This window comes from Pleurotus ostreatus, assembly GCF_014466165.1.
Source record: "Pleurotus ostreatus strain PC9 chromosome Unknown scaffold_5, whole genome shotgun sequence".
In the NCBI taxonomy this organism is placed as follows: Eukaryota; Fungi; Basidiomycota; class Agaricomycetes; order Agaricales; family Pleurotaceae; genus Pleurotus; species Pleurotus ostreatus.
The window spans coordinates 2,821,236-2,841,380 of record NW_023503160.1 but is presented as its reverse complement, the minus strand read 5'-3'; the positions used below and the strand labels follow the sequence as shown (position 1 = coordinate 2,841,380).

Here is a 20,145-nt window from a genome sequence, read left to right as displayed (position 1 = left end):
TGACCGTGGGAGCAAAGCCATCACGTGGGACGTAGTGCACAAATTGGTCCACCGTCACGCGCTCTTCTCCTCGCGACGATGAACTTCCCCGCGTCCTCGCAGTTTCAATTCTCAAGTACGCAGCAGTCGGCGACGGCGGCAACACAACGTTCCCCAAGTGTCATATCATGGCAACACCACTCCAAGTTATCTCTGCCGTCTTTGAATTTGGGCAGTGGTTCCAGTAGAAGCCGGCTCGGAGGCGGGGGCGGCGATGGAGGGGAAGACGGAGGAGGGGAAGACAGAGGAGGGATTACACGGCAGCCACCACAGACGCCACGCACGACATCACTTCTTCGAGATGTCCACTCTCCTCACGCGCACACGCACGCTCAAGGATCGCAAGTGACCGCTCCGAGCCGTTCAAGGATGCGCTCTTCATCGTCGCTGAACTCGAATCCTTTCATCACCTCTCCATTGTCGGCTTCTACCTCCTCGTCCCCTTCGTCCCATAAACACACAAACGCACACTCGACACCGTCATCCACCTCGAGCTCAGACTCATACGACGGAGTATTCGCGACGGTTTTCCCGACTTTGGTGCAGTCAGTGGCTCGGAAGCTGACTAACACCCCGACAGCGAGTGGCACCGCGAGGAAACGCGGTGGTTTGACGCGTTCGAGTAGTTCGCCATCTACAGTATCCTCACTATGTGTGCAGCAAAGTGACCATTCCGGAGCACGGACGTCGCAGAAACGCACGTTGAAGCGGGTCGCGAGTATGCACTCTATGGATGTTGACATGGACGAAAATAACAGCAATGCGTCTATGGAGGTTGATAGCGATGATCAGAGTCTGGCAGGACAAAGACAAGGCAAGGGCAGTGAAGATACATTGTCGTCAGTTGATCTCTCGCAGACATTCCAGCCACACATAACGTCCACCCCGCACGATAATCACTCTATTGACAAGCTCCCAACTACGCCGTCCGTTTGGTCCCAGACCCAGTCTCGATCGCGGAGTCAATCGCAGCCACGTACAGAGTCCTCGTCTCATCCTAGCTCTCAATCCACCGCGTCGGCTTTCAACGACTCGATCGTCGACTCAAAATTTTCCCAGCTCGCAAACCAGCCGCCGAGTCAACCACAAGCGAGTCAAGGTCAAACCAGGCTGAGCCAACCATTCCGACCTCCCCTTCCCCCCAGTCATGTCAACGCCAGGAGAGGGGCGCCGCGATTGGGTATGCGACCCACAGCAGCGGCTCCAGTGCGGAGAGGAGGGTTCAAAGTGCCTTTGTTGCCCGACAAGGCGCGGAAGGCACGGCTAGAAGAGATCCAGAGGGTCTTGGATTCGGATGCGAGTTCGTCGAGTCAAGGTTCGTCGAGTTCGTCAAGTTCGGGTTCGAGTACGGGACTATCCTCTGCGGGGTCCTCGCTGCCGTCGTCCCCAGAGAGCTGTCCATCTCCATCCATCGCCACATCGGCTACCGTGTTCAACTCGAAGTCAAAACCGAACACGGACTTGAATCGCGCTAAGAGTTCGATACGCTCAGAGCAGTTGGAGGATATGGACGAAATGGAAGAAGGAAATTCCTCATTCGGGGATATATCGTTCGAGCTGGAGTGGAATGAGGAGGTGGAGAACATGCTACGGAAGCAGGGTGTTTAATGGTTTGAATTATCGGGTTCTATGATTTATTTTTAGGTACTAGTAGTTCTTCACATTCAAGTTGTATATCATATCATCTGATTAGCATTATCATTATCATCGAAACCAACCCTATAGATCTATCTACAGATATGGGCATGCCTTTGCGCCATAGACGTTGTTGACACGACTTTACCCCGGAGAAGTTGGAAACTTCAAACGTGCACGATCGTCGTTGGTGGAGGAATAGAACAAGCGTACATGCCACAACGCTGAGAACGACCTAGCAACGTCCAAAGCGGCCGCGAGGCGTATATTCTGGTGTTCCCCGCAGTAGATAAGGCCTACGCCATCGAGGTGTCGAGGTTCGTTGCGCAGGTCGTGGTGCTGATGCGGGTCGGAAGCGAGACACTGCTCGTGCAGTAGACACGTGCAGTTGTCATATATCTACAGTGTTTCATGAAGGCGGGTTTCATCGTTTACCCTGCTGCGTTCACTTCGAAGTCGACTAAGGAGCTTCGTACGTCATCTTTCATCAAGATGTCGCAGGATATAGGACACGCCCTCGTTCGGAACCACGAATACTATCTTCCAGGAGGAGACCTGCATCTCCTTGTGAGCAATATTCCGTTAGAATGTTGACGTTGACCACCGGAATATACCTGACCCTTAAGACAGGCAGATGGGCAACTCTTCAGAGTCCATAAGTATTTCTTCCAGAGGGAATCCGAGTGGTTCCGAGACCAAATCGCAACACCCGTTACGCGCGGGAATCGTCCCCGGGGAACCAGCGATAGCGACGCAATCCCGGTACCAGTAAGGTCATCAGACTTGGAGAAATTCCTTTGGGTCTTTTACAACCCGTAAGCGTCCTGGCGGCTTCTGAGATGACTCACTGAGGTTGCAAACAGAACATACAACCTCCACGCCTGTCTAGCCACAGATTGGATTGTCATCCTGGAACTAGCACATCACTGGGGCTTTGACGAAGTAAAGAGGCTTGTCATACGGCAATTAGAGTCTAAGCAGATTCGCCTCGTGGATCGGATTGCCCTCTACACAGCACATGGTGTCGACGATGAGGAGCTCCGGAAGTACATTCGGAACTATGCCTGCGGCCCGAGCCGATAACGCTGCACGAGGGGATGAAGTTATCCATGTACGTTGTGATCATGGTGGCTACCGTACGAGAGCGCCTGCGGGAAAGGAGAGGAGGAACCTTGGACGCAGAGATAGTAGGGACGGAGATCGACCAGTATAAGATGATAGTCACTCCATTAGATGACCAGGTGACAACTACGGAGAATGCAGACGCAGGTGCGTGGAGGGAGTACTCTTGGCGCAGAGGATCGAAAACCTAACTCGATGATAGGAGGAAAGCTGAATGGTGGCAGCGCACGCCACCCAGCGACGAACGGTACACTGCGAGGGCGTCGGTGGGACTAGATCATAGCAGATAACTATCAATAAGACGTGGCTAGAAGCCGAGCCCGTCTAGCGGGCACGAGCGCGAGCGAGCTTCTGGAGGACATTCGAAGATAGAATAGTGATTGGCCAAGAAGTTCCGTTGTTTCATTTTGCCGTCTAGTCCCCCCTATCAGAAACCTAGTCGCAATGAAATATTAGTCCTCTTGCCAGTGACCAAGTACATACATACTGTGGGACCTGGAACCCATGCGAGTCAACGTTCAAAGCAGAAAATGATCACAATGTCTGTCTGCTAAACAAGAGATGTCTGACTCGAATTAGTGCTGTTAGCCGCGTATTACTTCAAACCCGCTGCGAGATGAAGACGAGGCATTCGAGCGTTTCATCGATTACTGGTGACCCTTCCGATGGCTGCACCGTGTTGACGTGTACGAGCCTATCTTCGCTGATGATGTGCCGTAAATTGGGTCAAGGGGACCCCTCAAAAGCTCCAGACAGCTCAAATAATGGTGTTAGTGGGAGGAGGAGACCGCGAGCTCTTGGCCGGAGTTTGGATTTGTTGATTTCTACGCACACAATTTGCTTCCGTGTACCGCATACCTACTCGCGAAAAGTTATGTACAAATCATGGCCATGCGAAGGGGACAATGGGACTCACCAACGGGGGCTGCGTAAACAGCGTTGCATCCTGCAGGCAGGTAAACTTCGGGGTACATAAGCGAGGGAACATAAATCAGAACAATGCAACATGTGCCCGGACACGTGTATAAATAATCCTGGACTCAAAAACCCTAGCCTATCTTCACCGACACTTATTCCCTTCCCCCATTCCTCCTCCAAAACCGTCGTTTGGCCAGCAGGGCGCCATCCTTCTAACGAAGATGCTCGGCGATTCTACCTTCCGCTCCCTCCATCGGCACGAGGAGTACTACATCCAGGGCGGCGACCTACATTTCATGGTGAGTTGTCTCCTGGTCAAGCCGCAGGCAATGCTCTGACCTGGCGTATAGGTCGAGCATGTACAATTTCGCGTCCACCGATATTTCTTCGATCGAGAGTCGCTGTATTTCCGGAATAAATTAGCAACCCCAGCGTCGCCTGGTGCGGCACGGTCAGGGACCAGCGACTCAACTGCCATCGTCCTAGAAGACGTTCGGAGCATTGACTTCGCGCGGTTCCTATGGGTATTCTACAATCCGTGAGTAAATCTCTGGTTCTCTGATAATCGGACAGCTCACAAAGCTCTCACACGCAGGAAATACTCCCTGTACAAAACGGATGTAGACTCGTGGACATCGATTCTCGACCTCGCGTTTCGCTGGCAATTCCCCGAAGTAAGGAAACTCTGCGTCCGGGAACTCGAGAGGCTCGAGATGAGCGACGTGGAGCGCATCCATGTGTACCAAAAATACGAGGTGGACCGGAATCTCCTCATCTCAAGATACGCCGCGCTGTGTGAGCGTGAGGAACCCTTGTCGGTGGCCGAGGGTATGCGCCTCGGAATGGAGACCGCCTTGACGATTGCCAGAGCTCGGGAAATCGCTCGATCCAAGCCTCTCGATGGCGGTCTTCGTAGCCCCACGAAGGCAAATGTTCCTGTTGCCACCTTGCAAGATATTATCCGAGACATCTTCACTATCACGCCGATTCCAGACGACGAGATTACTACCCCCACTTCCGCAACCGCCACTAACGGCAACACCATCCCTCCTCCTCCTCCACTCGCCAACGGCAATGTCGCTAAAAAGCCTGCCAATGGCGTCAACGGCACTAATGGAACGGTCACACCTCCCCTCAGCGGCAGCAACACGCCCCCCGCCAACGCTAATGGCAACGCCAATAACAGTGCCAGCACCGCACCCGCGGCTGATGTGTTTGGTGGTGTCTTCATGAGTGCGTAGCTTAGTCCATTGCCCATTAGAGCAAGCGATTGATGCCGCCTATAGCTAATGATGCCTCAGAAAAGAAGGACGGCGCCAACGAAGGTGAAAAGGCCAAAGAGGCAGATCCTCTGGCTGCCATTGTGACCAATGTCAAAGAGGGTGAGGGGTCCACGCCATCCAGGGTTTCCAGCCCTGCGCCAGGGGATGATGGCAGAGGACAAGCTAACAGAGGTCGTGGCCGTGGTCGGGGTCGTAGCAACAACTAACCAGTTGTCAATTGATTTAGGCAGCGGGTAGATGTTGATGGAGCTTGGAGTCCGGAACAATAGCGCATTTGTATTCCCGCATGCATTATGTATCACATCTGTATATCAATCACTAGTTGTTGGACGTGGTACGGGTATCATGGAGTCGGTCAGAGTGTCGTCCGTTAGTTGACGGCCTACGCGCCTTTCGCCCGTTCGTCGTCCCCACCAAGTTCTTTCATGACTTCAAGACAGTTCAGTATCTCATCCGACCAAGAGGACGACAGACGTACGCTTTTCAAGGTCCTTTTTATCCCATTCGTTCATGCCATGGCGGTCGTCTTGCTTGACCCGCGAGAATATCTCCTTCCACTCAATTTGTGTATCCTCCTCTCTGGAGCCATCACCATGCGCCCTTGCGAGTTTCATTGACCTTTCTACCTCCGAGTCCGAGATGCTGTCGCTACTTCGAAGTCTTTGTTTCAACGACTCGAGGATTGATATCTGCGCAGATAACCGCGACCGTTGTGTCTCTATTTCCTTTCTCCGGGAGAGGAGATGTATAGATATCGATGTGATGGCTACCGAGTATATGAGGTGCGGCACATAATGGGAATTCATTCCTCGATGGTGGAGGTAAGATTTAGAGCGCGTCAAGCGTCCGTATTGTTCAGTAATACACGTGACTGTGTTACAAACAGAAGCTACTTACCAGCTACTACCAGTACTCAATACGGGTCACATATGTCTCATTTTACAGGAGTGAATGTGGATAATATACGGTGGGCTTCAATATCATCTCTACCCTCGCTTGCAGAATCAGGTGATCGAACTGCCGAGGACGACTCTGGCTCAGAGTCAGACGGCGGATCGGGTGTGGCGGCTGATGCCTTAGGGAGGTTGACCTTCACTGTACGACCATTGACTTTGATAGGTTTCGGTGGTTTTGGTGCTCCTCCAGTGAGACTCGTTGTTTGAGCATCTAAACGCTTAGGATCAGCTGCCAGTGCATCAGGTTTGACGCGGACATCTGGAACCGCTCCCATGATGTCTTCCTGAGGGTTCGAGCCAGACGGCTCGAAGAAGAACGTTGGCTGGGCACACGAACGTTTAGAGTCGAATGGAGGATCGTGTTCTACGATTGGAACTGGGCCCAAGATTTCCTCCTGGACTTTTAAGCGTTCAGAGGCTGGCCCGAAGATGCCCTGGGTAGGTGAACGCTTGGAGTCATCTAGGGATTTAGGTGACTGCGGGGTTGATGATTTCGGGGAATTGACCTGACTGGCGGATTTCAAGACTTTGGGTAGTTCGGGTTTCGCATTCGAACCCTTGGACTCAACTGGTCCGAAAACGACAGGAGCCCCGGAGGAGGGACGCTCAGAGCCTGGGGGCGCATTTGTTTTGACAAGCGGAAATGGTAATGATGTCTGAGGTGCGGGGGATATAGGGCCCGCTGGTGTATCAGGTGAAGGAAGCGCCGATGCTCCCGTCTGGTTGTCGGCAGTGCCATTGGTGGCTTTGAGAGACTGAGGATCTACGAGTGGCCCCACAGGTTGAGCTTTGTCTCCATTCGAAGGTCCGAAAACGAAGGCTGCTTGAGCAGGCGGACGCTCGAAGCTAAATGGTGTATCAGATTTCACGAGCGGAACCGGTGATTTGAACGAGAATATCTGAGGTGTCGTGGGCGGACAGGCTGCTAGCGGAGCCTTTGATCCCGGCGAGGCTGATGCTGATACTTCTGGAAGGTCCTTCACGGCACCGTTGCTATCGACGGGTTTAAGTGGTTGAGCATTAGCTATTGGAGCTGGCCCCAGGGTGATTGCCTTGGGTTTCGAGAGCCAGGCGCATGCATCACGTGTCTTTTTGAACTCATCCGCGAACGCAGCGTTGATTCGGCCAGCCAAATCAGGATGATTCCACTTCCCCTTGGCCCTCTCCTCGCGGAGGTGACAGATCTTCAAAGCAACAGGCCAGCCGAGGCGTTCCGATTCCGCTACAGTTAAAGGTGCGAATCGTTGGACCAACCACACGTAACCTTGTTCAACCCATTCGGCTACGAGGTACTGGTGTCCCTTTTCAATGCGCGAGATGGTGTCGCCCCATCCCATCTTCTGGATAGCGATCTTTCGGAGGGGTTCGATCTGCCAAGCATTGGCAAGCTTCAATAACAAGCACCATTGTGCGATCGAGTGTTCCAACCAGGATGTAATTTGTCTAAGTTCGAGACGGTTCAGAAGATTCCGCCACAGCTGGAGAGAATAATCACGAACAAGGGTAGTATAATTTCTAAGAACTGCTCGAATTCGTTGACAGAGACTGATCCGGTGAGGTCTATCGGCTTCTCCCCAGCCCGTATGCGTGGCCCCAGGACAAGCGAATCCGAAGAGAAATGCGCCACGCTGGGAATTCTGAATAGCTCTCCATCGATCTGGCAGGGGTTTCAGGAAGACGACGGGGAAGCTGAGGCGGAAGTCACTGACCACAAATTCAATGAAGTCTAGAAAGTATTTTGCGTTGTGATGGAGAACCATGATGATTAGCTTGGTGACCGGCCTAGCACCAAGCGTCGAGCCAGAATTGCGACCTTGAATCGCGGGGTGTTTTCATTATACCTTAGGTAGATCGTCCTTAAGAGCTGGACAGGGTTGAGGGGGCTCAAGTATGGGAGAGTCACGATGGACGGGCATATCTCCTAGCTCTGCATATCTATGATCAGATTGGCAATGCGCATCAATTGTTGACAGTTGGGGGGGACACTGATGGATATTGAGATGTCGTAAGGAGGAACAATTCTTTCAGTCAGGCCGTTGACGACGATGGGATAAAACAAGTTGTTACATGACACGAACCAGCTGGGAATATATTCTACCATAATCGGGCAATCCTCCATGCCACTCGGACTAGGGTTTGCCCTTAATGTAACCGCCGGCGGGGTTGTCGCCGTTGGTCCCATTTATTCGGCCCTTGTCGTCTTTATCTTTCTTTTTGTCCTTTTTGTCTGAAATGGGCAGTCCTAACAGTTAGAAGAAACAGGCAGATTGTGAGGAAAAAGATCACGTACCATTAGGAGTTTTCTTTGTAGGCGAGAATGGAACGGAAGCCCCCGACATTGTAGCTCGTATGAAACTCGCGATATCCTCAGCGTCAAGGCCAGGCGGAAGGGGGCTTTTCGAGCCGTCAGAAGGCGACGCACTGGAGCGCAGACGCTCGCGGAGGCTGCATATCATCACGGTCGTGGAGATGCCGAGGCTCGTCGCTTCCGCTTCCGTCAAGAGCTCGTCTCTCGAACACAATTCAACATAGCGGGGAATCAGAACCTCCTCCGTGACCTTGAATCTCTGATATAACACCAGTCGATCCACGATGTCGATTTCCATGCTCTCCAGCTGTCTGATGCAAAGAGATTTGACCTCGCAGAACCCCCATAAGTCCGCCAGTCGCAGAATCGCAGACCACTCCTGGAATGTGGCGTCATACAACGAATAACGCCTTTGCATCAAACAGTCAGTTGGCGCCTAGTGCTAGGCGGAATTGAACGCTCACGGGTTGTAGAAGACCCAGAGAAACTTCTCCAGATCTGCGGCAGAGACCTTGCTTAGGATGATTGCGTTCGAATCACTCGTGCCCTCCGGTTTCCCTCCCGGCGACGCGGGTTGGGCAAGCTTTCCTCGTAGCTTATCAGACTCGCGCTCGAAAAAATAGCGATGAACACGGAATAGTTCGCCGTCAGCCTGTGTGTTTTCGTAAGTCTTCGACTATCCGAACAAATGGGATAGCCTCACAAGTAGGTGGAGGTCCCCGCCCCTCAAGTAATACTTCGAGTTTTGCTTTACAGCCTTCAAGCCGTGGTCGTCACTTTCCCTATCTTTATTGCTCGACATGGTGAGGTGGTCAGGGAAGAGGAGAGGGAGGTAGTATGGGTGAATCTGCTGGGACTTGCGCTGAAAAAGCGACGAATTTGTATAGCTTGACACGTGCGGGGATGTCAATGCGCCTTGCTGACGCTTGGTAACTTCTGCTGCGCAGAAGGACTACAACGGCGACATACAAACCCACTTTGCGGGCGCGGATCGCTTGAGGATTAGTAGGCGACTCACACAAAACCCGCAATGGGCAGGCCGACTGCCAGGATCCCCTTCCTACCTTACTACTGCTTACGGGAAAAGACCACGGGGTGCAAGGATATTATCTTGAGGGACAAGGCGTGTAAAATGCAACAAGGAAATAAGCTACGCCGCATGTTTGTTATATGTAAGCGCATGAAGGTAGTTCGAGAGTTACGACTAAACGGCTCACCTTAAAGTTTCTGCTATTGTTCGGGGCCGGGGTTACCACGGAGAACTCAAAAATGTGCCAGGAAGTGGCTGACGGGCAACCTATTGTGATTTGAAAGAACGAGATAGAGATAGAAATACAGTTGTGTCATGGTGCGAGTTGTATTCGCTTGTAGACTTCCTGCTGACGCCGTTCGAAGGCAGTCTGTAACTCTTCGAAAGTCTTCTTCCCCAAGACAGCAAAGACAACCCTTTCGAACGAGTGTTCAAACCGTGAGCCTTCGACACCCAGGAGGTCAGCCCATATCCTGCCGACAGTCTCGACGCGATTCTTGAATACGCCTGTTCCGAAGCTGCCCAGGACAAGGTTCTTGACCCCTTCCTGCTCAAAAAGGTGTAGAATCCGGGCCATGCGCTCGGTCATTACCTTTTGAATGAGTTCTTCTTCGGCATTCGCAGCGACACGGGCGCGTACTGTCTGCCGAACGACCCCCGCGTTTACAGCGGGGCTTGTGAGTATGTCCACCTCAAGCGGTTCCAACCATCCCCCTGCATCGTCGCGGAACAGAACGATGTCGGGGGAATAGATCATGGCATGGGAATAATAACCGCCTTTTGGGTCGCGTTTATGAAGGGCGTAGAATCGCTCCGCTTCCTTAGTGAGAAGTGTAGGATAGAGCGTAGACGATCGGGCTATCGACTCCTCCTGTGCTGAAGCACCGTTGATGAAGCCACCGCCGGCCTTCTTCGCGGACGCGAAGTTGAGCACTCCTATTTTCTCAGTAGACTTCGCTCGGAGGTACCGAGCTCCCTCCAATGTGGAAATTTCGATGAAAGTGATTTCAGTCGCTGATGAAAGAGACGACGTGGATACAGGCTTCGTATGCCATGCTTTGAGTAAGGATGAGTCCGGAGGGTGGTATCGTGTCCGTCGTTTGGAATCCACGACTTTAGCCTCGAGGTCGAAAGAAACGGAAGGGGCATTGGGAATCGTATATGATCCTTCTTTGATAGCGTCGAGCGTTTCTCTCGCGATGTCCCGCAGCGAGGCAGATCGCGGGTGCTTGCTGATTTGAGGCTTGGACGACATCAAGGAAAAGGGTGAGTCAGGTCCCAGCGCTTACGTGCCTACTGTTTTCTCTCTCAATTCGTCGACGCGACTCCCGCAACCGCGGAATCATCCACAGCGCCGTTCAATCTTGCCATGTCAAGGGTATTGGGGAGGCTGTTCTCCAGGCGCGCTGCCTCGATCATCAAGCTCGACAGACCGCCGCTTTTCTCCAAAGTACCTCCATGGTGGGCACGATGGACATACGCTCTCATTGCCTGCGACCTCTTCGTGACGTGCGTTCCCAAGTATTTATTGCCCCCTTGTGTTCTCAAGGATTTGTAGGGCTTCAGCGGTCGAATTCACTTGGAATAACTGGACGCAGCTGACGGACGACTTGAAAACCATTTCACAAAAGAGCAAGGAGGGTACTGTTGCCGTTCAGCAACCCCCAAACGACAGCTATGTCCCCCGCCCATCGTGGCAGCGCGCTGGTCTATGCGTAGCTCATCTTGGTGTCGGAATTGGGATAGCTGTCGCGCTAATAGTCACCCAATCTCGCTACGTCCGAACGTTTACTCTTTCGCCCGCGCTATTGCGGGCCAAAACCAGCAAGAATCCTAGCCAAACCCCGTCGCAGGACCGACAAGTACTGATTTCGTGTGCGAGTAATTTCAAGAACAACGGACAATCGTTTTCGCTGGCGTCCTGCTCCGTTGGGGAAGGGAGGGACGCCAGTGAGATGATCTTACGGGTAGACGGGGAGCGCGGACATTGGTTCCTCTCCCTCGAAAATTCACTAATCAATGGGAAAAAGGCCTCGATCATGGACGCGCAGCGAGCGATATTGGAAGAATGGGGGACTGCAAGGCGGACGGGAACTTGGACGCCTCTGGCTGCGGCTGACCGGCGGTGGGTGAGTGGACCAGCGGCGAGGAAGCAAGGTCGTTCGTAGTCGGTGACATATGGCTGCACCATTCCTCTGTTTCTCATAGACTCATCAGATGAGTATGAGCAAAACCAAGTGCGTCAATGCATCACCCCAATTCCTCTACCTAAGAGGAAGAGTGTCGTGGACGTTATTGTGTTTCTGGGGGTTATGCTCTCAGCTGTAGCTCAGTAGGCAACGGAATATGCTGGGCCTAATTAGGGGATACCACGTACAAAGCCTGATAAATCGATAACTCCCGTGTTTGAAGGTATATTCGACATCCCTCTGTCCTTCCGAGTCTCGTTACATCCAGATTGACCAGTCAGACGAGCCCAAGCACTTCGGCCTTACCCCATTCACCCACTCGGGCCATGGCGCTGAGTAAATCGGTTCTTACAGGGACTGCTTCCACCGACCGTGATGAAGTCGACGCCGACTTTGCAAAGCGATGTCGCGTCGCCGATACGACGGATTTTGTTCAGAGAATGTTCCCAGTTCCCAGTGACACCATCAACAAAGTGTTTGCGAAACTCCAGACCTCCGGGATTTACGACGGCAAGCGTTGGAAAGACTTTCCTCTTGAGAAGGCTCGCGTCAAGGAAAAGGCACTCTACGCGCCTTTCATTCAAGCCGCCAATGCCATCCGTGAGGCCACTGAACCGGTTGAGGGGCCGAAGAATTGATCTTCTCGGCGTGCCGGGATGGGTGGATTACCATTCCCAAGTTCCAAAAACTACCGACGTCCATTCGACCAGACTGCCTTTTTGCACACAATGTCTCTAAGTTCAAAGGAATCGCGTCTGCAAGTAAGATGGGTGAGTATTATGTGGTATATGTGCTTGCTGGGCGCTCATCCCCTGTAGACCGAGCAAACGGATGAGGAGCTCACAGTGAGCGCCGTTTGACGTTCATGCTTTAAGGACTCTTTCTCATATTCAACTGGAGGTGCAGAGGAAGGAAGCCTTCTTGGTATAGGAAATTTCTTACATTCTCTGTATGTATGTACCATTTTAACACATTTCTGCATTGCAGGTGTCTATCTGGTGGTTACAAGTCATCTGCGCCATGGCAATGAAACGCAAGGATTCGCAAACTGGGATGGACATCGTTAAACAGCTGATCGGATATCTTCGTCGCATACTCCGCGAACAACTGGATCACAGATTTGTTTTTGGCATGACTATGGGACCCAACCGAATGACTGTGTGGCTACATGATCACTCAGGTGTTCTAGGTACAGCCGAGTCTAACGATATGTTCAGACTGTGGCCCCAGATGCCTGAGAGGTTCGAGGAGGTCCGTGAATTGCCGCTAGCTACTCTTTTCTCCAGGAGTTTGGGTTAATTGATACTCGCGGGCCGCATTCTTGATCGCAGTATCGACCGGCCCATCCAACCGTGCCAGATGGCAGGCAATTGTAGTTATAAGTAACCTTGTATCCCCAAGATCTTGGATGCCTTGAACAAAGAAGGAAGCACCAAGTCAATTCGCTTTCTTGAATCTGTCAGCAACCGATCGAGTCAAGCGAGGTACATCGTACGAAGTAAACCAGCCAAACATTGGTTCTTTCGCAAGACAGCACTCCTTCGGATAAGTCAGTCAGTGTACCCGAAATTTCTTGATTCTTCAAGAGCCTTTCAGGACCCTTCCCTTCATAGCCACCAACCGAGATGATGTTTGCTCATACCGCACCAACTCACTACGAATCTCCCCTGATTAATCCACTGAATGTGCATGACATTAAATACTCACGAATTGAGCTGTATTATTCTGTCCTCCAACGCGCATGAATATGCAGTCCTATTCCTTGATACCTTCTCCTTTATATCAGTTACGATATGTGCCAGAGATTCAATATGGTTTAAGACCTCAAGCCGTTTGGCATCATTTCCCTTCATATTCTGAGTGTAAGTAAGCAACCATTGTTAGTTACAAGCAAGTCGGAATTTTCAGGCTTCACACCTGAATAGCATTGATGAATGCCAGGAATGCCTACAATATCTCCCACACCACCACCAGCCTTTAGAATTGTTGCGGAAGCCATAAGAATGACATCGACGGCTTTCCCGTTACTTATCGAGGGAAGTCAGTGTTGATTCGAAATCGGTATGCGCGAGTCGATTCAAGGGGGATGGTCTTGCTTCGTATTCACTTGTTGCGCAATCTGGCTGAATAAAATTCCTTGTGTTGTTTCTGGATCACAACGTCGAGGTGACAGAGAAAGCAGTTGACCCAACCCGTGCCATATATGAAGAGTCACAGCACCGCCTTGGAGCGCCGGAATTGATTCTGGTTAACCGCCAGTGCCCATAGCCTTGTAATCCTGGCGTCGCGACTCGCGGTGGGGAACTAGTACTTGGTCGTGCTCTTGATGTTGGCTCAGTCTGTCAATCACGGTCTGACCAATCCCAGGTTCGGAGAGGCGTTGATTCGTTGGGATGGAGTCTGATGCCAATGGAGTCAAGAGTGCGCACTGCCGTGGCATGGGGACAACGAGTCAAGCGAGCTCTATTCCGCCTGCTTCTAGGTTTGAGGACAGAAGATAGACACGGGAGAGGATATCCAGCTTCACTGGGAAATATGCTGATAAATGTATAGCACGGTTTCTGTAAATTTGGTACATTTGTAGGCACGGTAGAGTAGTTTTCAACCCTACATCGCGATTAGCTTATCCAGTGATGGCGCATGTCGGGAACAGCGAAGCAGCGTTTCCTGTCACCTCCACGTTCTGACAAGTTAACTTGGAGGTACCGGAAGGAGCCCTGATTGAGGGTTGTTAGATTACGCGAAGAAAAGTTCACCGAGGATAGACAAAATGCCTACTTGACGGTGAAGTCGTTGACGTTGATGTCGCTGCAGCGACCGTCTGGGGAGCAAGACAGGGCGGCAACTAGGGAGCCAGACGACGTGCCAGAGATGCTGTGGAACAACGTTGGGAGTTAAGTGGCAGCATGTCGAAGGAAAGGGACCAGAGCGTACTCGTTGAAGAATATATCAGAGATGAAAACATTGGAAGGGAACTGGGCGCAAGCGGACGCGCTGGTCATATAACACTGATACCCAAATTTAGGAGGACTCGTTACGAATCGTGATACCTGGGACTTACCTGGTCGATGACGACGGGGTTGTCGACTTTGCTCTCGACGAAGTGCTGGAAGGTAATATTTTTCACTCGTCCGGCGCCGACACCTTGCCCTGCCCACGCTTTGATACGTGCACCGTTTTGAGCGTTGGTCATGGTTACATTTCTATAGTCGATACTCGTCAGTACCCGGGACGGAGAGGATACTAGTGGAGACCCACACCGCGAGGACGTTTTCGACGATGTCAAACATGTCAGGGAATTGTCCTAGGGATCCGACGGAAATACCACTAGAAACAGTTAACGTTAGATCACGTCGACATCCATTGGATCGCCTAACGTACTGTGATCCATTACATTGTAGATTCGAGACCAAAACATTCGTAGCATCTGCACAACAGCGTTTAGACAGATCTGCTTGAAGGAAGTTGTGACTTACTAGGTTTGAAGGCAACGCAGTCGTCTCCGTTGTTGATCACGGAGTTTTGAATGGTCACATTGTCGCTGCGATAGATGTTCCATCCGTCTGTATTGGAAATCCTGTGCGAAGACGTGGAGCGAGCATCGATGTGCAGGTTATTGTAGACAATGTTCTTTCCCTCGTTAACCTAGCGTCCGCATATATTGGCTTGCGAACTGAAGTCACAGTACGGCAGAGTAGCTTACAAGGTTGAACCACTCTGGGCCGTTGATCATATTGATACTTTCCACAACGACGTCGGTTGCTTGGAAAAGGGTCAAGACTATCGGTCGCAACAATGATGAATTGCTCGCGCTGACGGCTGGGGTTGAGAATCGAGTTACCGCCCAACAGTAAGGCCAACACTTACAAGGTGTCGTACCAGATCTAGTACGCGAATGAGCATCGAATATCATTCAATACCAAATTCAGTGGCGACTTACTTGGCCTGACCCATCAAGAGTTCCGCCGCCATCAACACGTAGGTTCTTACCACCGAGAAGCCAGAAGGTGACTTGGGTTTGGAAAGGTATAAAGAACGCGTTCTATCTTTGTAGTGAGAAAATGTACCACGAATAGTATCGAGCTAAATATACCCCTGTCCAATATGGAATGTCGGGGGTGAATTTTATGGTTCCTTGGAGGTTCTACGTGTCATAAGTTGGTCAGTCGGCTTGCTACGGACGCACGACCACATACTGTGGGGACTTACCAGATGCTTGTTGGAGAGACCAGTCATGTTGAGCCTTGTGCCTACAGACAGAGTAACACCTTTCGGAACTGTGACGACCGAGCAAGACTGCATTGCAGATAAGAGTTGTGGCGCATCATCACCGCCAGTGGCCTGCAGCGTACATGGCACGGCCGCAAGACAAGCGTGGATAAAAATCAAGACAGATAGGAATTGAGATAGCATGAGTGCTGGATGGGGTTCCTGCTAGTGAACGGCCGTGCCATAGTGTTTCTTCACTCCTCATTATATACATGGTATATGTTTGGCGCGGTCCGCTTGGTATCTGGAGTGGGATGGCTACGGTCCGCTCTGCAATGAAGCAGCGCAAGCTTCTTCGTGTGACTGTAATAAAGACATCATAAGACCTATAAGCCACGGTGCATGAGAACTAAGTAACGGTTCAGAAGCGAGGTCACGAAAGCGAAATTTACCTGTTCCGATTTGGCTCTGATGCGACAATTTGATCTAGCCGTTGGACTTTCTCCGAGTCCTCATAACATACCCACCAGTCTCATAGACCCATTGAGGACCAGAATATATAAACGGAAGAGGGCCAAATTGGCTGGCCTTGAGCTTCGCCTTATAGCTCGCCCAACATCGGATCGATTTGCTGAGTTCGTGCTCAGTTGAGCGTAGACATTTGAACTTCGGCAACAGTTGCGGTCAGTGTTGGACTGACCCGGGGTCACAGACCGGGTCAGTGTGGAAGGGGTCAGTGGGGGCGCGACTGACCGTCTAGAGGGTGGGGTCAGAGGGTCAGTCACGGAAAAAGCCGGAAAAAGCGCCAAAAATTCAAATTAATTCATTCCATTGTAGAAGACATGTAACTAGTCGATTTCCATAATGTCAAGCTCCTCCACAAAGTCCAACTCACACCGAGTCATCTCCTCCTCCAAATTCTTTTCTGCAAACTCGGCAAACATCTTCATTTGGCCACCCCAAGGAGATACCTTGGCAACGGTGAAGTCAAACACGTCACAGAGGGGAATCTTCTCTTCTCTGTTGAAATGGATGGCAATAAGCGTTCTTATGTGATTTGTTGGTCTTGTATTTTTTGCCATCCTCGTAGAAGTATTGCCATGCCCAGCCGCGTGGGGACATGATCACAGCGCGGAAGGATTTAAGGATTGAGTGTACCGTAGCCAATAAGAAAATTTAGAGTGTATCGGGAGTTTCCGAAGCTCGAAGTACCTAAGCCTGCGCGGATACAGTCGACTCTGTCATAACCCATGACCCTCGGTGGACGTGCTGGGCTATGGGTTTTGAGAGAGTATGGGTTAACTCAAAGCGCCTATTTGGGCGTCTAAGAAAAATCGCCGTCGAATTAGTTGGTGGATTTATTTACAGGACTACGGCTGTATAACTATAATATATATGACAAGGAAAGATTAAAGCAAGACTAAAGTCTACTATAGTTAGAGAGGAAAGCCATGAAAATGTCAAATGCTAGCAAAGTGGTCGGAAATCTTTGTTGCTTTCATGAGATTCAAGAAGCCCAATGAGGGCTTCGCCATCAACATTGTTCCCTTCACCATCAAGCCATATTTCTTCCTCCTCCGTAATAGGCTTCTTTTGCTGAATGCGAGTTTGAAGTTCCTCTTTCTGATTCCTAGTGGCACGTTGGAGGATTTCTAGCCCCCTTTTAAGTACAGGGAGCTCAATCATGTAGAGTGCGGGCTCAAAAGTGAAAAAATAATGGTTTTTAGTTTCATAATTCAACCGTTTACAACGAATTTAATTGAATATACGACAAAAATAACATATACATATGGGTTTTGACATCCCCAAAAAGTATGGGTTATCAGGTATCGCAGAGATATGGGATTTCCCTGCGAACCAACTTGGTGGATGGGAAAATGTATGGGTTTCGGCAGAGTATGGGTTATGACGGTCATGGGTTATGACAGAGTCGACTGTATCACGATTATAATTCACCAACTGACCCCCACCAAGGTCAGTCCCCTCACTGACCCCCACTGACTGACCTCACTGACCCGGGGTCAGTTCAGTGCCCGTCAGGTCAGTGTCCAACACTGGTTGCGGTCGAAGCAAAACGTTATGGTACTAGCTCATGGTGGTCACAGCTTGCCGTACCTTGGCCGTACCAAGTTAGTACGTCGTAAATCTTCGTAAATATTGTTTGGGTGACCATAAGCGCCCTATGGCTTTCACACCGTCCCGACTGCTTCCAGAAGAATCATCCGGAACTCAGAAGCTTGAAGACAGTGAGCGTATCGGCCAAGAATACAGAAGACGCAGTGCCTGTCGAGCCCGCGTCGTGGTACTGTACTGTATACAGCCTCCGCATCCCGTTTTCTGGGCTCGGCACACACAGAAAGCTATCGATGATCTGTCCAATATTTGTTTGATAAGAGGCTCGTGGCACACAAATACCGCCCGACGCGTTGCTCGCTGCTAGATTATGACGGACGCAACTCAAAGCGTAGTACTAGTAGCACATCATCAGGGTATCGATTGGGACAAGGTTCGGGTACGCGATCTTCAATTAAATCCCTCTAAACCTATTGACATATATCTCTCAGAATGAGGTGAGCTCGACTGCCTTTGCCTAGTTATCAACCGGACACCAATAATGCTACTTGGTCTCGGTGGTCAATCAGTAAGGTCACTCACCCGCTCTTACCATTCTAACAGGCTCACCACTGGTAGGTACTGTGTATATGTTTCAGATTATGTCGAGAAATGTCCCTTTCACCTTTTCGACACGGAAAGAAAGCGCAACATTTCTCGTACGGAGCTCAAGGACGATATTACTACCAACCTCCAGGCCTGGATCGAGATCCCCCTGGCCTACGGCGAGGTTATCAACATTATATCAGATGCCGTGCGTCTTACTGAGACCTCGCCGCGGCCAGTTCAATGGGAGGAGGATATTCGCCCATTTGTCTTTTCAGCAATGACGAAGAGTCCATTGATAAATGGTGTAGACTGCTTCATCTCCGCCCTCAAAGACGAGCTGCAAGCCTATAACTCAGGAACCCTCCACGACTACTCCCGCCGGTTGCGAATACTTATACCCATACATTCTGTCCTTCTGGCGGTCCGCGAGTCGATCCGCACGAAGGCCACGCAAACGTCGATACCCAGCCATTGGGTACGTGAGCAGATTACGCTGTTCGGCCAGTATGCCATCCTGTCGCATCGCTGGTATCAAGACGAAGAGGAGCTATTATTTGTTGATGTGTCTAACATCTCTGATCCGGGTGTGCAGGCAAAGAAGGGATTCCAGAAGTTGATCGAGTTTTCAAACATCGTCAAGTCTCTCTATGGCTCTCGTTATATTTGGGTGGATAGCGCGTGCATTGACGAAGCCAATCGGAATGAATCGATCCCCCTCATGTTCGCATGGTATCGCCGCGCATACGTCTGCGTGATTTACTTTTCGACTATCTCAGGTGCAGCGACTTCCGACTCCCCTTTCGCATCGCGCGATCCGTGGTCTTCAAGAGGCTGGACCCTTCAAGAGTTTCTCGCGCCCAACAGAATAGTGTGTTTCACAAACGACTGGCATCCTGCGGAGCCCCTTGAAGACAAACACAAGTTCCATGCTTGTCGAGGAAGCAAACTGGTTTCCTTGCTGTACCACGACCTTTGCTCGACCACAGGTAATCAGATCGATGTATACATAGAATCACTGTTGATTTACGATAACAAATAGGATATGTGGAATGGGAGGCATACGAACCGGGGATTGACCACGCCATTTCGCTCATGCGCGCAATGCAAAAGCGCAAGACTACAAAGGAAGAAGATATGGTGTATTCCATTCTCTCCGCTCTCGACGTCACTATAGCCTGTGGAATACGGCGAAGGATTCGATAGGGCATTCTACCGTCTTCAGGCCGCGATTCTCACCCAAACCAATGATCGTCGCTTGCTTTTGTGGCGTGGCACTAGCGGCGCTTCCTCGCCCTTCAATTCGATGCTTGCTGGTAGCTTCACGGCCTGGGACGAAGATTCAGTATGGTATAACTCAAAGGACATGGACCACAGATATTCAGCCATGGAAAATTTCGACCCCACTATTTCCTTCGATTCGAACGGTGTCATGCGAATCATGGTTGCCCTACATCCACTGAATGCATCTCAGACACATGTTTTCGCACTAATAGCGAAAAGGGGGGGTGCATATATGGCAATTGTGCTTCGTAGATGCGGCGGGCAAATATATCAGAGAATAGGGTTAAAGGAGTGTAAGGTAACCAATGTATCATCGGACAAAGCTCCCGAGTGGGTATATGTAAAGTAGCAAACGTTGACTGTCCAGTAAGGATTAACCTCGTTCGAGTTGGATTGACTACCATAATATGAGGAGCAGAGGCATTCTCGCCTGGAGTCGCAGGTGGCAGTGGCACGATTACGGTAGGGTATATATATATATTCTTTTCGTGAGCCGTAGACAGCGTCGGGCGCG

At 50.9% G+C, this 20,145-nt stretch overlaps 11 protein-coding genes across 11 annotated transcripts; 6 read left to right on the top strand and 5 right to left on the bottom strand.

The window, feature by feature from the left end:
* Positions 1-408: 408 nt before the first annotated feature.
* On the top strand, positions 409-1,647 carry PC9H_008058 (uncharacterized protein; the record flags this gene model as incomplete). Its single annotated transcript, XM_036777578.1, has 1 exon — positions 409-1,647. The coding sequence occupies one exon, from the start codon at positions 409-411 to the stop codon at positions 1,645-1,647; it is 1,239 nt and encodes a 412-aa protein (XP_036631198.1).
* Positions 1,648-2,166: 519 nt separating this feature from the next.
* Positions 2,167-2,757, top strand: PC9H_008057 (uncharacterized protein; the record flags this gene model as incomplete). The annotated part of the gene is made up of 3 exons (XM_036777577.1): positions 2,167-2,241; positions 2,305-2,489; positions 2,538-2,757. 3 exons carry the CDS (start codon positions 2,167-2,169, stop codon positions 2,755-2,757), a joined length of 480 nt encoding a protein of 159 aa, XP_036631197.1.
* Positions 2,758-3,935: 1,178 nt separating this feature from the next.
* PC9H_008056 (uncharacterized protein) lies at positions 3,936-5,203 on the top strand (the record flags this gene model as incomplete). The annotated part of the gene is made up of 4 exons (XM_036777576.1): positions 3,936-4,013; positions 4,065-4,252; positions 4,310-4,947; positions 5,001-5,203. The coding sequence occupies 4 exons, from the start codon at positions 3,936-3,938 to the stop codon at positions 5,201-5,203; spliced, it is 1,107 nt and encodes a 368-aa protein (XP_036631196.1).
* A 243-nt stretch (positions 5,204-5,446) lies between these two features.
* Positions 5,447-5,803, bottom strand: PC9H_008055 (uncharacterized protein; the record flags this gene model as incomplete). Its single annotated transcript, XM_036777575.1, has 1 exon — positions 5,447-5,803. The coding sequence occupies one exon, from the start codon at positions 5,801-5,803 to the stop codon at positions 5,447-5,449; it is 357 nt and encodes a 118-aa protein (XP_036631195.1).
* Positions 5,804-5,931: 128 nt separating this feature from the next.
* On the bottom strand, positions 5,932-7,713 carry PC9H_008054 (uncharacterized protein; the record flags this gene model as incomplete). The annotated part of the gene is made up of 4 exons (XM_036777574.1): positions 5,932-6,672; positions 6,733-7,396; positions 7,453-7,610; positions 7,663-7,713. The coding sequence occupies 4 exons, from the start codon at positions 7,711-7,713 to the stop codon at positions 5,932-5,934; spliced, it is 1,614 nt and encodes a 537-aa protein (XP_036631194.1).
* A 369-nt stretch (positions 7,714-8,082) lies between these two features.
* On the bottom strand, positions 8,083-9,063 carry PC9H_008053 (uncharacterized protein; the record flags this gene model as incomplete). The annotated part of the gene is made up of 4 exons (XM_036777573.1): positions 8,083-8,195; positions 8,244-8,671; positions 8,726-8,913; positions 8,965-9,063. 4 exons carry the CDS (start codon positions 9,061-9,063, stop codon positions 8,083-8,085), a joined length of 828 nt encoding a protein of 275 aa, XP_036631193.1.
* Positions 9,064-9,604: 541 nt separating this feature from the next.
* On the bottom strand, positions 9,605-10,546 carry PC9H_008052 (uncharacterized protein; the record flags this gene model as incomplete). The annotated part of the gene is made up of 1 exon (XM_036777572.1): positions 9,605-10,546. One exon carries the CDS (start codon positions 10,544-10,546, stop codon positions 9,605-9,607), a length of 942 nt encoding a protein of 313 aa, XP_036631192.1.
* A 114-nt stretch (positions 10,547-10,660) lies between these two features.
* Positions 10,661-11,459, top strand: PC9H_008051 (uncharacterized protein; the record flags this gene model as incomplete). The annotated part of the gene is made up of 2 exons (XM_036777571.1): positions 10,661-10,800; positions 10,850-11,459. The coding sequence occupies 2 exons, from the start codon at positions 10,661-10,663 to the stop codon at positions 11,457-11,459; spliced, it is 750 nt and encodes a 249-aa protein (XP_036631191.1).
* Positions 11,460-11,806: 347 nt separating this feature from the next.
* On the top strand, positions 11,807-12,118 carry PC9H_008050 (uncharacterized protein; the record flags this gene model as incomplete). Its single annotated transcript, XM_036777570.1, has 1 exon — positions 11,807-12,118. The coding sequence occupies one exon, from the start codon at positions 11,807-11,809 to the stop codon at positions 12,116-12,118; it is 312 nt and encodes a 103-aa protein (XP_036631190.1).
* Positions 12,119-14,103: 1,985 nt separating this feature from the next.
* Positions 14,104-15,716, bottom strand: PC9H_008049 (uncharacterized protein; the record flags this gene model as incomplete). Its single annotated transcript, XM_036777569.1, has 12 exons — positions 14,104-14,197; positions 14,259-14,354; positions 14,415-14,488; positions 14,542-14,683; positions 14,739-14,807; positions 14,862-14,907; positions 14,957-15,125; positions 15,184-15,292; positions 15,348-15,364; positions 15,421-15,522; positions 15,574-15,624; positions 15,690-15,716. 12 exons carry the CDS (start codon positions 15,714-15,716, stop codon positions 14,104-14,106), a joined length of 996 nt encoding a protein of 331 aa, XP_036631189.1.
* Positions 15,717-18,303: 2,587 nt separating this feature from the next.
* On the top strand, positions 18,304-19,553 carry PC9H_008048 (uncharacterized protein; the record flags this gene model as incomplete). The annotated part of the gene is made up of 2 exons (XM_036777568.1): positions 18,304-19,336; positions 19,390-19,553. The coding sequence occupies 2 exons, from the start codon at positions 18,304-18,306 to the stop codon at positions 19,551-19,553; spliced, it is 1,197 nt and encodes a 398-aa protein (XP_036631188.1).
* Between the last annotated feature and the right edge of the window lie 592 nt (positions 19,554-20,145).